Source organism: Epinephelus fuscoguttatus, linkage group LG17 (assembly GCF_011397635.1).
Source record: "Epinephelus fuscoguttatus linkage group LG17, E.fuscoguttatus.final_Chr_v1".
NCBI classification, from domain to species: Eukaryota; Metazoa; Chordata; class Actinopteri; order Perciformes; family Serranidae; genus Epinephelus; species Epinephelus fuscoguttatus.
Genome location: NC_064768.1, coordinates 13,189,271 through 13,202,642, shown reverse-complemented (window position 1 = coordinate 13,202,642; position 13,372 = coordinate 13,189,271). Strand labels below are relative to the sequence as shown.

Sequence of the window (13,372 nt, the reverse complement as noted above, 5' to 3'; positions counted from 1 at the left end):
TCTAACTCCTCTCCCCTCTCTCCTCTAGCTGTTCGTACTCGCCTCCTGCGCCTGCGCTCTCTGTGGGATGAAATCCGGCAGCGGGCAGAGGAGAGGGAGGGGAAACTGAACGACGTATTGGATCTGGCTGGAAAGTTCTGGGCTGACGTGGCGGCGCTACTGAGCACACTCCGAGACTCCCAAGATATTGTGAAAGAACTGGAGGACCCTGGCGTGGACCCCTCACTCATCAAACAACAGATTGAGGCTGCTGAGGTATGAAGGACATCAGGGAGGGGGTTAATAGTGATAAACAGTAAGCAGAAATCCACAGTCTGAAGTGTAAGATGTCTCTCTACTCTTCTATCAGGCCATTAAGGCAGAGACGGACGGTCTGAGGGAGGAGCTGGAGTTTGTCAGGACCCTCGGAGCTGACCTCATCTTTGCCTGTGGAGAAACTGAGAAACCTGAAGTCAAGAAGACCATTGATGAGGTGAAAAATCAACACACTATTAACTAAGTACATTTACTCAAGCGCTGTGCTTAAGTACAGTTTTGAGATAAATCTACTTTAATTGAGAATTTACACTTTTTACTTCTACGTCACCACATCTCAGAGGCAAAGATTTTACAGTTAAAACATATGATCAGTTTAAAAATATTATGCATTCTTTGAAACTAACCTACACAACAGTATACAAAGTAGTTAAAATTATCTCTCACATGGCAACATTAAAATGCTGCTTGCATAAATGCATCAATAATAATATGCCAATAACTTATGTATAGAGTTTATGTAACACTTTGAGTGGGTTCATTTCACATAAGGAGGACCTTTACCTTTAATACTTTTTCTTGAGTAAAAGACCTCAATACCTCTTGTCCATCATTTGCCTCTGAAAGCATTAAAATATTTTTATTTTGTAGATGTCTGCTACATGTTGACCCACTAACATGTTTCCTCTGTCTTCCTGTCTTTCTCCCAGATGAACGCTGCCTGGGAGGGCCTGAACCGGACGTGGAGAGAGCGGATGGAGAGGCTGGAGGAGGCCATGACAGCGTCTGTGCAGTATCAGGACGCACTGCAGGTTTGTGCATCAGAGTTAGTCTGTTAGTCTGCCATATCATAATGTTTTTGAGCTAGTGTTTTAGTGTAAGCTGCATCAACTTAATATCAAAACATATTAATGTATTGCACATGGCAATACATACTGTCATCCTGTTGATGTTGATGTATGCTAATTTGTTTTTGCATCATTTCCAGTCTATGTTTGACTACCTGGACAACGCAGTGATCAAGCTGTGTGACATGTCGACTGTGGGAACTGATCTGGGAACTGTCAAACAGCAGATTGAAGAGCTCAAGGTTGGCAACAGTGTCTCATTTTTTGCTCCTCAATGTTGAACAAATCAGAACACATTTTATGCTCAAGCTTTTTTCAAAGTACATTTTTATATCATCTCGATCTCTTGTATGATCCTTATTATTAGTTCTCATGTGAAGTTTGCAGAACTTACAAAACGCTACTCTTCTCTTCTCCTCTCATCCCCCCATTAACCCCGAGCAGCAGTACAAGGTGGACGTTTACCAGCAGCAGATTGACATGGAGAAGCTGTGCCACCAGGGGGAGCTGCTGTTGAAGAAGGTATCAGACCAAACAGACAGGGACATGATCCAGGAGCCACTGACCGAGCTCCGACACCTCTGGGACAACCTGGGGGATAAAATCACCCACAGACAGGTAATGAAACCACATGTGGCTGCAGTTCGGTCAAAAAGTTAGAATCCACATTACCAAGTAAAACACTGAAATGAAAACTGTTTCAGGGAGACATTATTCTGTAGCTGACCTCCAGCTTTCACCCCACAATTTCCCATGGGAGTTGACGAAGTTGGTCTTTTTTTGGCATTTTGGAGGATTTCTCGTATTTGACAGCAGCTTTTCATTACAGTCCAAATATTTGAGTTCCTATTTTTAAGCCTGAACTTCTGTATGTCTCTCCTCCACCACAGCACAAGCTTGAGGCTGCCCTGCTGGCCCTGGGTCAGTTCCAGCATGCCCTGTCTGAGCTGCAGGCTTGGCTAAACCACACACACACCACGCTGGACACACAACGACCAGTCAGCTCTGACCCCAAGGCCATCGAGATCGAGTTGGCTAAACACCACGTATGTCCCTGTTCTGAGAAAAAAAAGTTCTCAGACTTCTCATCTGTTTACTTACCTTGTGACCTCTTCCTCTCAGTCAGATTGAAATTGTAAATGAATCTGTTTGAAGAGAGGCTGCATTTTGTCTCCATGTCCTGTAGCCCTAATGTGGTTTCTTTTCTTCTCATCTCAACATTCAAATCTAATTCTGTGTGATTAATGTCTTCCTCCCTCCTCTCTGTCCTAGGTGTTGCGTAATGATGTACTATCCCATCATGCCACTGTGGAGAATGTGAACAGTGCTGGTGCTGAACTGCTAGAGTCGTCTCCCGGTGACGAGGCCAGCCACCTGAGGGACCAGCTGGATCAGCTCAACAAAAGCTGGCAGAGTCTGCTGCTCAAGACCCAGGAGCGGCAGAAGCTACTGGAAGCCGCCCTGCAGCAGGTACTGTGAAGAAGTCAAGATCTTAGCACTGCTAAATCTAAATTCCAGCCCAGTCTTCGCAATGAGGACAAAAGAAAACACACTGTAACTGATCAAAACAGTTTATGTGTTTCATACTGAGAGTTTTTGACTTTAGTGTTGCTTCTCTGGTTGTGAAACTGAAATTAAAGGTTCATTCTTGACCTTGGAAACAGCCAGAAGTTTAGCAGCAGATGGAGTTGCAGTCTCTGTCTGCTAGACAGTCAGTTGAAACAGGTCAAAGCTCCAGAACAGCTACTAAATGGACCTTCTGGTGGGATTGTTTTGTCACCTTGTGAAGGGTCAGCGCAGTTATTACAGTTGGTGTAAGTTATTATGAAAATTACACCTGTACAAGTAAGCGCAATGGTTGCAGTAGTGGTGGAAGAAGTATTCAGATTGTTTACTGAAGTAAAAGTATTAATACCACACTGTGACAATACTCCACTACAAGTAGAAGTCCTGTATTCTACTCAAGTAAAAGTACAGAGATATTAGCTTTAATTAACTTAAACTATCATCAAAATGTACTTTAAAAAGTCAACTTTTCATGGTGTCAGAAGAGAAGCCCTGTTTTCAGCTTTGTGACAATGCATTTTCACAGCTAATATCTTCATGATACAGGCAGGTAATGTTTTTGTGATATTTTAATATGTGGCTAAAATAATTAATATTTAAATATTTCTCCCCCTCCCTCACCTGTCACTGTGAAGGCTGAAGGTTTCCATGGCGAGCTAGAGGAGTTCCTCCAATGGCTGAGGAGGACGGAGAGCCAGCTGTCTGCCGCCAAGCCGACAGGTGGTCTCCCTGAAACTGCCAGAGAGCAGCTACAGCAACACATGGTAACAGAGAATCTCATTACACCTTTATGCACAGAATATCATCCGCAATACACACAGATACACCTGACAGTTTCTAATGTTAACTTTTAATGCCATTCATGTCTTTCCTACTTTATTTGGCATTGAAGGTGCAAGAGAAATAGTTCCCAAAATCCCACAGTAATGATGTTCAGGCACAAGAGGCAGATGCTCAGAGTGTTATCTTACACACGCTGTTCTATTCACATACAGAGAGACATTTGATAAAGGGCGACCATGAAACTTTAGCAGCTTCCATTGTTCTCAATTAGCCAGTGAGACAAAACAGCACTCACCTTGTAGCTGGAGTGTCGACTCACATTTGCCTCTTCTTTTGTCCGCAGGAGCTTCAGACCCAGCTGACTCAGCGAGCAGACCAGTACCACCGCCTGCTGGATCAAGGAGAGTCCATGTTGCTGGCTCGTGGAGGAGAGGAAGCAGGACCCGGTACCACCCAGACACAGCAGAACCTGGCAATGCTGCAGAACAAGTGGGGCAGTCTCAACACCAAGATGGACGACCGCAGGGTAAGACTGCAACATGAGGAGAATGTTTCATCACTCTGTCCTATTCTGTTCTTTACATATATTATCTTTCTAGCTTTCCACGATGTATGGGTTGGTTTTTAAAGTTTTTACCCTGAATTTCCAGGCAAAGCTGGATGAGGCCGTTTCCTTGGCAACAGGTTTCCAGACCTCTCTGCAGGATACCATCAACTGGCTGACCCAGGCGGAACAGACCCTGAACATGGCCCAGCCCCCCAGCCTCATCCTGGACACTGTCCTTTTCCAGATCGATGAGCACAAGGTACTGAACATACACCACCTACTGGAAACATGGTTAAGAAGCTTTAACCATTGCTACATTATTTCCTCTAACTCATTCTGCATTCACATCTGTGTCTACCCAGGTATTTGTGAATGAGGTGAACACCCACAGAGAGCAGGTCCTGGCTCTGGAGAAGGCCGGCTCTCAGCTTCGCTTTGCCAGTCTGAAGCAGGATGTCGTCCTCATCAAAAACTTGCTGCTCAGCGTCCAAGCCCGCTGGGACAAGCTGGTCCAGAGGTCACTGGACCGCGGCCGACACCTTGATGAGGCCCGCAAACGTGCCAAACAGGTATTATACTGATAATTAAACTGCAGGTTAAATGCTACTGAAGACCAGCAGCACACTGTGAAGACAACATGAAAACATGTCTGGATTTACACCAAATGCAATGTCTGTATGGACAATGTGGCTTTAGAGCTTGGTTGACAACAGATATGTTTTGGAAGTGTAAAGTTATACTGCCTCTGCAATTGAACTCATTGTAGGTCATTCCAGATGTTAGTCTCCTTTCATGTTTTTTAGGAAAGGACTTTATCAATATTGACTTCTTCAGTCAGAAAAAAAAAACATCTGAATTAGAATATCAAACTGACGCTGTAACTTTCTTCCTTCAGTTCCACGAGGCCTGGAGGAAGCTGACAGACTGGCTAGAAGAAGCCGAGAAAAGACTGGACTCAGAGCTGGAGATCTCCAACGAGCCAGACAAGATCAAAGTACAACTGGCCAAACACAAGGTACTGCATGGCAACCATTATACACACTCAGGGGCGATTTCAGATTAGTTTGTGGCCACTGATAGCACCATGAATTGCGCATCACTTGCAACCGCCATCTGTCCTGTCTAAAGGTCCGAAAAAGATATTGCACTAATGATATTACAGAGCAAACACACACATGAAGTTTTGCAGCTGAGTGCAATTTGCTTGAGACTACAAATCTCTTTTTCCGTTCCTCTGTCTTCCTGTCCAGGAGTTTCAGAAAGCGTTGGGGTCAAAGCAGCCTGTCTATGACACCACAGTGAGGTCTGGAAGAGCCATGAGGGACAAGGCTCAGCTGCCTGCAGACACCCAGAAACTGGACCACCTGGTGGGAGAGGTCCGCGACAAGTGGGACACGGTCTGTGGCAAGAGTGTAGAGAGGTAAAGAGGGTGATAGACAGGCAATAAAAGTGGCTTTTCCCCTTTTCTCCCATTACAGATGTGAATTTTCATATGGAATACAATAATGAACAGCTGTTTGTCTTCTTCATTCAGACAACACAAGCTGGAGGAGGCTCTGCTGTTCTCAGGCCAGTTTGCCGAGGCTCTCCAGGCCCTGGTGGACTGGTTGTACCGGGTAGAGCCCCAGCTGGCTGAAGACCAGCCAGTCCATGGAGATCTGGATCTGGTGTCCAACCTCATGGACTCACATAAGGTGTGCAAAGAGTACTGTACTCATTAAATATGTGCAAGATGATAATATTACTGAACGTTCTGAGTCTGACAGCACTGATGTCTAAACCTGCAGGCTTTCCAAAAAGAGCTAGGCAAGAGAACCAGCAGTGTTCAGGCTCTGAAGCGCTCAGCTCGGGAGCTGATGGACACTGGTCGCGATGACACAGCGTGGGTCAAAGTTCAGCTTCAGGAGCTCAGCAACCGCTGGGATACGGTGTGCGCTCTGTCAGTCACAAAGCAAACCCGCCTCCAGCAGGCCCTCAAACAGGTCAGAGAGGAAGCTGCATAGCTCATTGAAAACTTAACTATTTTAACATCAAACCCTGTTAAAGACCTCTAATTGTCTTCTTTACAACTACCTTTTTCTCTCTCAGGCGGAGGAGTTTCGTACGGCGATACAGGTGCTTCTGGAGTGGCTCTCTGAGGCCGAGCAGACGCTTCGTTTCCGCGGTGTCCTTCCAGAAGAGGCAGAGACTTTACAGGCACTGCTGCACACACATCGTGACTTCATGGGCACCGTGGAGGAGAAGAGGACGGATGTCAACAAGGCTGCTGGCATGGGAGAGGGCATCCTGACCGTTTGTCACCCTGACTCCATCACCACCATCAAACACTGGATCACTATCATAAGGGCACGCTTTGAGGAGGTGAGGAAGGGAGGCTGGGACTGAAGTTTCCTTTTAGTAGTGTCATTTTTATAGACAATAGACTCACATTTATCTCCCAGATATTGTTATGCATTCATTAGATACTTGCTTGAATAATATCCTAGGTTAAGTATTGTTTTGAAGACCGTCTCTACAATTTAGCTTCAGGGTTAGAGATTTGGGAGAACTGAAATTTATTCACCTTTCATGTTTCTCTATTATAAAGGGACATATGACAAATAAAATGATGAGAACAAGTTTGAAATGTCTTATACGAATCAACACATTTTGCTCTGCAGGTGCTGACGTGGGCCAAACAGCATGAGCAGCGGCTGGAGACGGCTCTGACTGAGGTGCTCAACAATGCCAACCTGCTGGAGGAGCTGTTGTCATGGCTACAGTGGGCCGAGACCACATTGGTCCAGAGAGACACCGAGCCGCTTCCTCAGGACATCCCACAGCTCAAAACACTCATCACAGAACACCAGGTGGGTTTCACTGACTCACTGTAGTTGTTTGTGGGCAACTGAACGCCCAAACATAGTTTTAAATGCATCCCTTAAAACTGCCTGTGTTTGTACTGTCCATTACTCACTGCTGGGGTTTGTTGTTCCCAGATGTTTATGGAGGAGATGACGAGGAAGCAGCCAGACGTTGACAAAGTGACGAAGACCTACAAAAGAAAACCAGCTGAGCCTCCCAGCAGCCTGGCCGACAGGAGAGGAGCTCGTAAGTCACCTGTGTTTACCCTTTGATGCACAAATATTAGCATCTCCCACTATTTGACGATAACATGAGTGCATGCATCATAGAAAGTTCATCAGAGGGGACAAAGAGGATTCATTAACTCCCTGCTTCCTCTGCAGGCAAACACCAGCAACAACAGCAGCAGCAACAGCAGGCAGCCATGCAGCTCGCCAGCGGAAACCCACGACTCAACCAGCTCTGTGCCAGGTGGCAGCAAGTTTGGCTGCTGGCTCTGGACCGCCAGCGCAAGCTCAACGACGGTCTGGACAGACTGGAGGAGGTATCTTTCTTTAAGCCAACAATTAGATATGTAACAATATAATAAAAGTTAAATCTTAATATAGACGGTTTCCTGGTCAGTGAAACATTCTTTAACATTCAGACTCACATTCTGTTTGTCACTATGACATGATAAGTATCACAGCACTGTCTTCTTTATCCATTTTCAGCTCAAAGAGTTCGCCAACTTTGACTTCGATGTGTGGAGGAAAAAGTACATGCGCTGGATGAACCATAAAAAGTCTCGCGTCATGGACTTCTTCAGACGCATCGACAAGGACCAAGATGGAAAGATCACACGGCAGGAGTTTATTGATGGCATCCTGGCATCAAGTAGGTTATGGGTGATGGCTTGTGTGGTTGTAGGGATGACTTTTTATTTACAGTTACAAAGACGTGAAGTAAATTAATTCCTGTTGTGCATCTGTGCAGAGTTTCCCACCAGTAAGCTGGAGATGACAGCTGTGGCAGACATCTTTGACAGAGACGGAGACGGTTACATCGACTACTACGAGTTTGTTGCTGCTCTGCACCCCAACAAGGATGCATACAGACCCACCACTGACGCTGATAAGATCGAGGATGAGGTAAGAAAAATCTAAAGAAAATATGTGACGCAAAGATAAAGATGTGAATGTTGCAATATCAGGGCAAAGTATTCATACAGTAAGCTACCAGTCAGCAATTAGACAGGTCCAGGAATGGCCTAATGCATGGTTAGCAGTATAAATGCAATCACTGACATTATTTGTTGTTGTGCAGGTGACTCGGCAGGTGGCCCAGTGTAAATGTGCTAAAAGGTTCCAAGTGGAGCAGATAGGAGAGAACAAATATCGGGTAAGTTCAGCTCTGGCTCAGTTTAACATTATTATTTCATCATTATTAGAACAAGTAACACACTGTAATGTATACTTAAGATACTGTATAAGAGGAAATGTTAATGTTTATTGCAGTTTGTCTATTTGTAATTGTTAACAGATCTGGGTCAAAGGGGATTTGCAAGCAATTTTTAGGTGTTTTCTTAATGCTAGATTGGCAGACAGGTAAATTAGGTTGGGTACGTTTACATGCACTAAAGTCTAGAGTCAAATTTATTTTGACAGCATCTTGTTGCTAAAATTGAAAATTGAAGTAACAGCTAAATTCTGCTTTACTAAATAAAAAGAATAAACTTTAATAGATAAAAAAATAAAATGCTAAGACTTACTCTGCGAATGCTGTTTGACCCAGGTCTGATTAATGGACAGTTTATTATTAACTGGCTGTGTCTTCACTCGTCCAGCAGGCACCATTAACTTCTCAACATAACTTCACAGCATTTTCTCTCACGTGTCCACCTCACATCATGACCTCATGGTGTATTAATAAGTGTCTGTATTATAACATACCATTCCGTGTCATGATAACATTGATGTAATGTGTTAATAATATCTCACAGCCCTCCAGGAGTGTCAGCTGAGTCTTCTTTATCATCACCTAAACATTAACAAAACCATGTAAATGTGGCTGTATAAACACACACTGGACAGCTGGGTACTAAAAATTTTCACTGATATTTTCCTTTTTTTAAATACCAGACATGATAATTAACGGCAAACTGACAGGGTGCCGAAATCTGCCGAGTAATGTTACTACTTTTGCGTCCTTTGCCTGATTATAAAGAGATTAAATGGAATGGTAAATGGATCTGCACTTGTATAGTGCCTTTCTAATATTCGGACCACTCAAAGCCCTTTAACACTACATATCAAATTCACACCATGGTGGCCAAGGCTACCATTCAAGGTGCCACTACTACTCATAGACATACACCAGTGGAATAGCCATTGCAATTTGGGGTTCAGTATCTTGCCCAAGGATACATTGACATGCAGACTGGAGGGGCCAGGGATCAAATCACTGATCTTCTGATCAGTGGACGACCTGCTATATGTCCTGAGCCCCGAATAGAAGACAATTTGGTAGACTTATGTCGTGTTTTATCTGACTAACACTCCAGACATCCAAGGCTTTACAGTTTATCACCATGTGTGACTAATCATTGCAACTTTAGCCCCAAGTGGGTTTAGGCTTCCATTTTGTACGGTTATGGAAGTTGTTTAAAACCTACACTAGCTACAGTAACTTAAACAGTTCTCCCAGCAGTCTGTGTGTATCTATGCAGCATTTTACAGCGGTTCTTGACTGTTTTCAGCAGCACTTAATAGGATTGCCCACCCCCACCACTGCTACAATGTGTGTGTCCACTCCATCATTATCCACTGGGTAATGATATCCAGCGTCTGACTGCAGGACACTGGGGATACTAATACTACACCAGTTTGTTTTTGTCTGTCCTCTGTTTGTGTCTGGCTTCACTTTTCTTCACTGTCACTGTCTTCTCCTTCATCTCACCATCATCAGCTGGCAGATTTAAAAAGCACTGTCATGATCCATAACCGTAGGCATTCATGTCCGCTGCATCTTCTCGCTTACACAGCTAACTCTAAACTAAAATAACAGAAAGACATTGAAATGTAACCATTTATTACAGCCAGTTCTTAGAAGATCTTGTACATACACCACATACATTACAGACCTCAGTGATCAGTATGTGTTGTTTCACTCCTGCTCTGTTTCTTTCTCCTTGTGTTCCCGTGCTCCATGTCTTCTGGATTTATTGTAGTTCTTCCTCGGAAACCAGGTAAAGTGACGCTGCCGTGACTGGATGTGTGAAATCTGCTTCCCGTATTCCCCCACCAATGGAGTGCTGTCCTTTCTGTTATCAGTATTTTTGTTTTTGTAGCTTTAATTCCATATTGAATAATTATTTTTTTAAAAAGCACTCCATTGTGGCTGTGCAACGTGTAAGCAGGTTTCACCATCTACTTGTGTTCCTGCTGTGATTTGTTTGGTGTTGAGCGTGACAAATTGCACAACGTGAAGCAGGCGACAGTGACATGGCTTCAGTGGTAATTAGTGGTAAGGTGATATATAGTGTGTGCTGTGGACTGAAGCTGGGAAGCAAATCAAGCTGCTTGGAGAGAGATACAGAAAAGTCCCTCTGTGCTTGAACTCTGCTTTGCTCGGTGGTTTGGATAATATTTTCAGACTGAATACGTGATTTCTTCTGTTCATGATAATGGTTAGATTTGGGTGGCTGGGTGAACCGGGCTGAGAATCATCAGACTGACTCTTTAGTTATGTCAGTGCATGTTTTTTTTTTCTGTTAGTGCATGGAGTAGGGACATTGCCTGTTCAGACGTGGTACATGGGTTGCTTGGTGTGATGCTGTGAATCAATTAAAACTCACCAATCAGTGTATCAACTATTATTTTACTCACTAACTTTGTCTCCTTCTTTTCTTGATTCCTTCCCTCTTCTCTTCGTCTTACTTTTCTTCTTTTTTACTCATTTGATTTTCCCTCATCCTCCTCTCTTCTGTTTATTACTCTGCTCACGAATCTCTTGCCCTCTTTTCTCCTCATTTCTCTTCGCCCCTTCCTCCCCCTTTTTTTTTTTATACTCCCTCAGTTCGGTGACTCTCAGCAGCTGCGTCTGGTGAGGATCCTGCGCAGCACAGTGATGGTGAGAGTTGGAGGTGGTTGGATGGCTCTGGACGAGTTCCTTGTCAAAAATGATCCATGCAGAGGTGAGTGATGTTTACTCTCTTTCTCTCTCTCTCTCACACACACACACACACACACACACGGCCCCAGATCATCTATCCCTCAAATGCACAGGCACAGATTTCCCAACACACACACACACACACACACACACACGCACGCACGCACGCACACACACAATCATATCTTCCTCCTCCTCTGTCTCACTTTCTGTCATTCACATGCATTTACTAGAGCCCGACCAATTTCTGTAGCACATTTCTTTTAACATAAACATTTTTGAAAATAATCTCTTAAATGCAGTTAATTTATGAATTTTTGACACACCAACAACAAATATAACAGTACTTTTTAAACAGTAAATTTCACTGGAAATTAAAGTGTTTTCAACAAGAACTATAAACTCCAACATATTAGAATATGTTTCATATGTGTATTTTCATATATGAAAAATGCTGTCCACAAAACCTTTTGAAAAGAAATACGAAAAACAAAATATGAAGTAGTGTGTAGTGTGAGCAAGACTGTTTTCTGAACATTACATACATTTTACTTAAAAATAACCTGTCATCACTGAAATAATCTTTATTTGTTAATTTTATCTTTAATGTACCAGTTGTTATGTAGTTATTGTTGTCCTTATATTTGACATTTTTGTACTGCAGTATCAGCCATCTGATTAGCCCAAAAATACTTTTTTCCATACACGATCATTCCAAAAGAAACAGTGATAAAACATTTAATATATATAACTATAATGACTGTGTTATTCAAATTTGACCCATCAATTCCAAAAAAAAGTGCAAAAAAAATCTGTAAAAATTTTTAACCAATTCATATGTGCAGGGAATCACTAACTTTACTTTTAGATGCATCAAAATGCCAACCCAGTCACCAGCTTAATTGTTTGCATTGTGTGTTTTTGCAAACCTTGGATATGATACATTTGTACGTTATGTAGTGAATATATGCAACAATGCTGTGGTTAATGTGTGGTTATGTTTTGGCACAAAAAAATTGGTTATGGTTAGGAAAAGATCGTGCTTTTGGTGGCACAATCCCAGCTGGAAACTAAGCGAGCGGTTGCCAAAAAAGTGTAGTGGTCTGCAGCTTGGCAGGCATCTTGCCTAGGTGTTACACCATCCCCCATCCCCTCATCCTCCCAATGACAAAGGCAGCTGATATTTTTTTGTACACTAAAGAAACATTGATAAGAATACATATGAAACATATCCATAGTTTGCAGAAATGTACAATGAAAAATGCACAAGCCTGACAGGCGTTTCCAGTGTATGTATGCCTGGGAGCAGTTTTAACTGGGATGTGTGGGGTGCCACTTTGGAAGGTGGATATCAGTTAGACGTCAGATAGTACTGGTCGGGCTCTAACACAAACATACTACTACTCTTTACAAAACCAAACACACCTCGCACACAGAGCTCTTGACATATTTGCACCACTGAGCAACAGTGAGTGGCGACAAACAGAACAGTGGATTGAGCTGAAGGAAAACACACCGACGAAACTGACAAGTTGTCTGTCAGCAGGTGACGCAGTGAAACACTGCCTCCTCTCACTTCTCTCTCTCCGGTGTTTCCTTCCAGTGCCATCTACATTCGGTGTCTTTGTTTCTCCCCCATCTCTCTGAGCCCGTCCTCAAGGAGTTCATCATCTTATCCTGTCACACGTTCTATTTCTGTATATGCACGGCCGATCCTCTCTCCTCGGCCTCTGTCCTGTCTTAGTTTGATCTCATTCTCTTTAAAATAACAGTAGTATTGCATGATGCATGGTTCTCTCCCTCTTCCTCCCCCTCTCTCTTCCTCCCTCCCTCCCTCCTTTTTTCTCTTTCCCCAGTGCAACATCCAGGACTTAAGATTCTCCGCTCCGATTCCAGTAGCTCCATCTCATCTCGTATAGGTTGGACTTCTCCTCTATCTCTTGTGCTTTCACTCTGTCCTAACTGCCGCCCCGTCTCTTTTGATTTCTTTCTCTCCTGGATTTATTTTTCTCTTCCTCTGCTCTTGTTCTCTGTCCCATATTCTTCTGGTTTGGCCTTGTTGCTGTGCCTTGCTGACTGTGATCACCTGACTAACGTTATGTCTCCCCACTGTTCTGCTCCTCCTCTCTCCTGACCTCCTCCCTCCCCCCGGCTGTTGCCACTCATGCAAGCTCTGAAATCCTGACCTGTTTTCTTTAAAAGCTTCAGGGGTCTCTGATGCTCCTCTGGACCCCCATTGGTCTGCTGTGTGTGTGTGTGTGTGTGTGTGTGTGTTTTTATAGTCTGTGTGAGTGTGTCCATGAAGGAGTGATTTTTGACAGTCTCGACTCCAAAAGCAGTTCCCGTGTGTTTCCAAGAGGTGATATCTGTGTGTGTG

General features: G+C 43.6%; 1 protein-coding gene across 21 annotated transcripts in view; it reads left to right on the top strand.

Annotated features, from left to right (window-relative positions):
• The window catches only part of macf1a (microtubule actin crosslinking factor 1a), a 269,747-nt gene that overhangs the window by 247,068 nt on the left and 9,307 nt on the right, over positions 1-13,372 (top strand). For 12 of the 21 annotated variants that reach the window (XM_049602956.1, XM_049602945.1, XM_049602947.1 and 9 more), the window contains 25 exons: positions 29-255; positions 350-472; positions 966-1,067; positions 1,244-1,345; positions 1,548-1,721; positions 1,994-2,149; positions 2,376-2,573; positions 3,305-3,433; positions 3,796-3,978; positions 4,103-4,258; positions 4,362-4,568; positions 4,895-5,014; positions 5,250-5,419; positions 5,534-5,693; positions 5,787-5,981; positions 6,088-6,360; positions 6,660-6,848; positions 6,978-7,089; positions 7,227-7,387; positions 7,557-7,719; positions 7,819-7,973; positions 8,149-8,223; positions 10,052-10,069; positions 10,900-11,017; positions 12,852-12,914. In XM_049602956.1, the coding sequence (XP_049458913.1) occupies positions 29-255; positions 350-472; positions 966-1,067; positions 1,244-1,345; positions 1,548-1,721; positions 1,994-2,149; positions 2,376-2,573; positions 3,305-3,433; positions 3,796-3,978; positions 4,103-4,258; positions 4,362-4,568; positions 4,895-5,014; positions 5,250-5,419; positions 5,534-5,693; positions 5,787-5,981; positions 6,088-6,360; positions 6,660-6,848; positions 6,978-7,089; positions 7,227-7,387; positions 7,557-7,719; positions 7,819-7,973; positions 8,149-8,223; positions 10,052-10,069; positions 10,900-11,017; positions 12,852-12,914 (3,729 nt within the window). The remainder of the gene's footprint in view (positions 1-28; positions 256-349; positions 473-965; positions 1,068-1,243; positions 1,346-1,547; positions 1,722-1,993; positions 2,150-2,375; positions 2,574-3,304; positions 3,434-3,795; positions 3,979-4,102; positions 4,259-4,361; positions 4,569-4,894; positions 5,015-5,249; positions 5,420-5,533; positions 5,694-5,786; positions 5,982-6,087; positions 6,361-6,659; positions 6,849-6,977; positions 7,090-7,226; positions 7,388-7,556; positions 7,720-7,818; positions 7,974-8,148; positions 8,224-10,051; positions 10,070-10,899; positions 11,018-12,851; positions 12,915-13,372) is intronic. The other 9 variants (XM_049602953.1, XM_049602957.1, XM_049602955.1 and 6 more) reach the window with 3 other exon arrangements.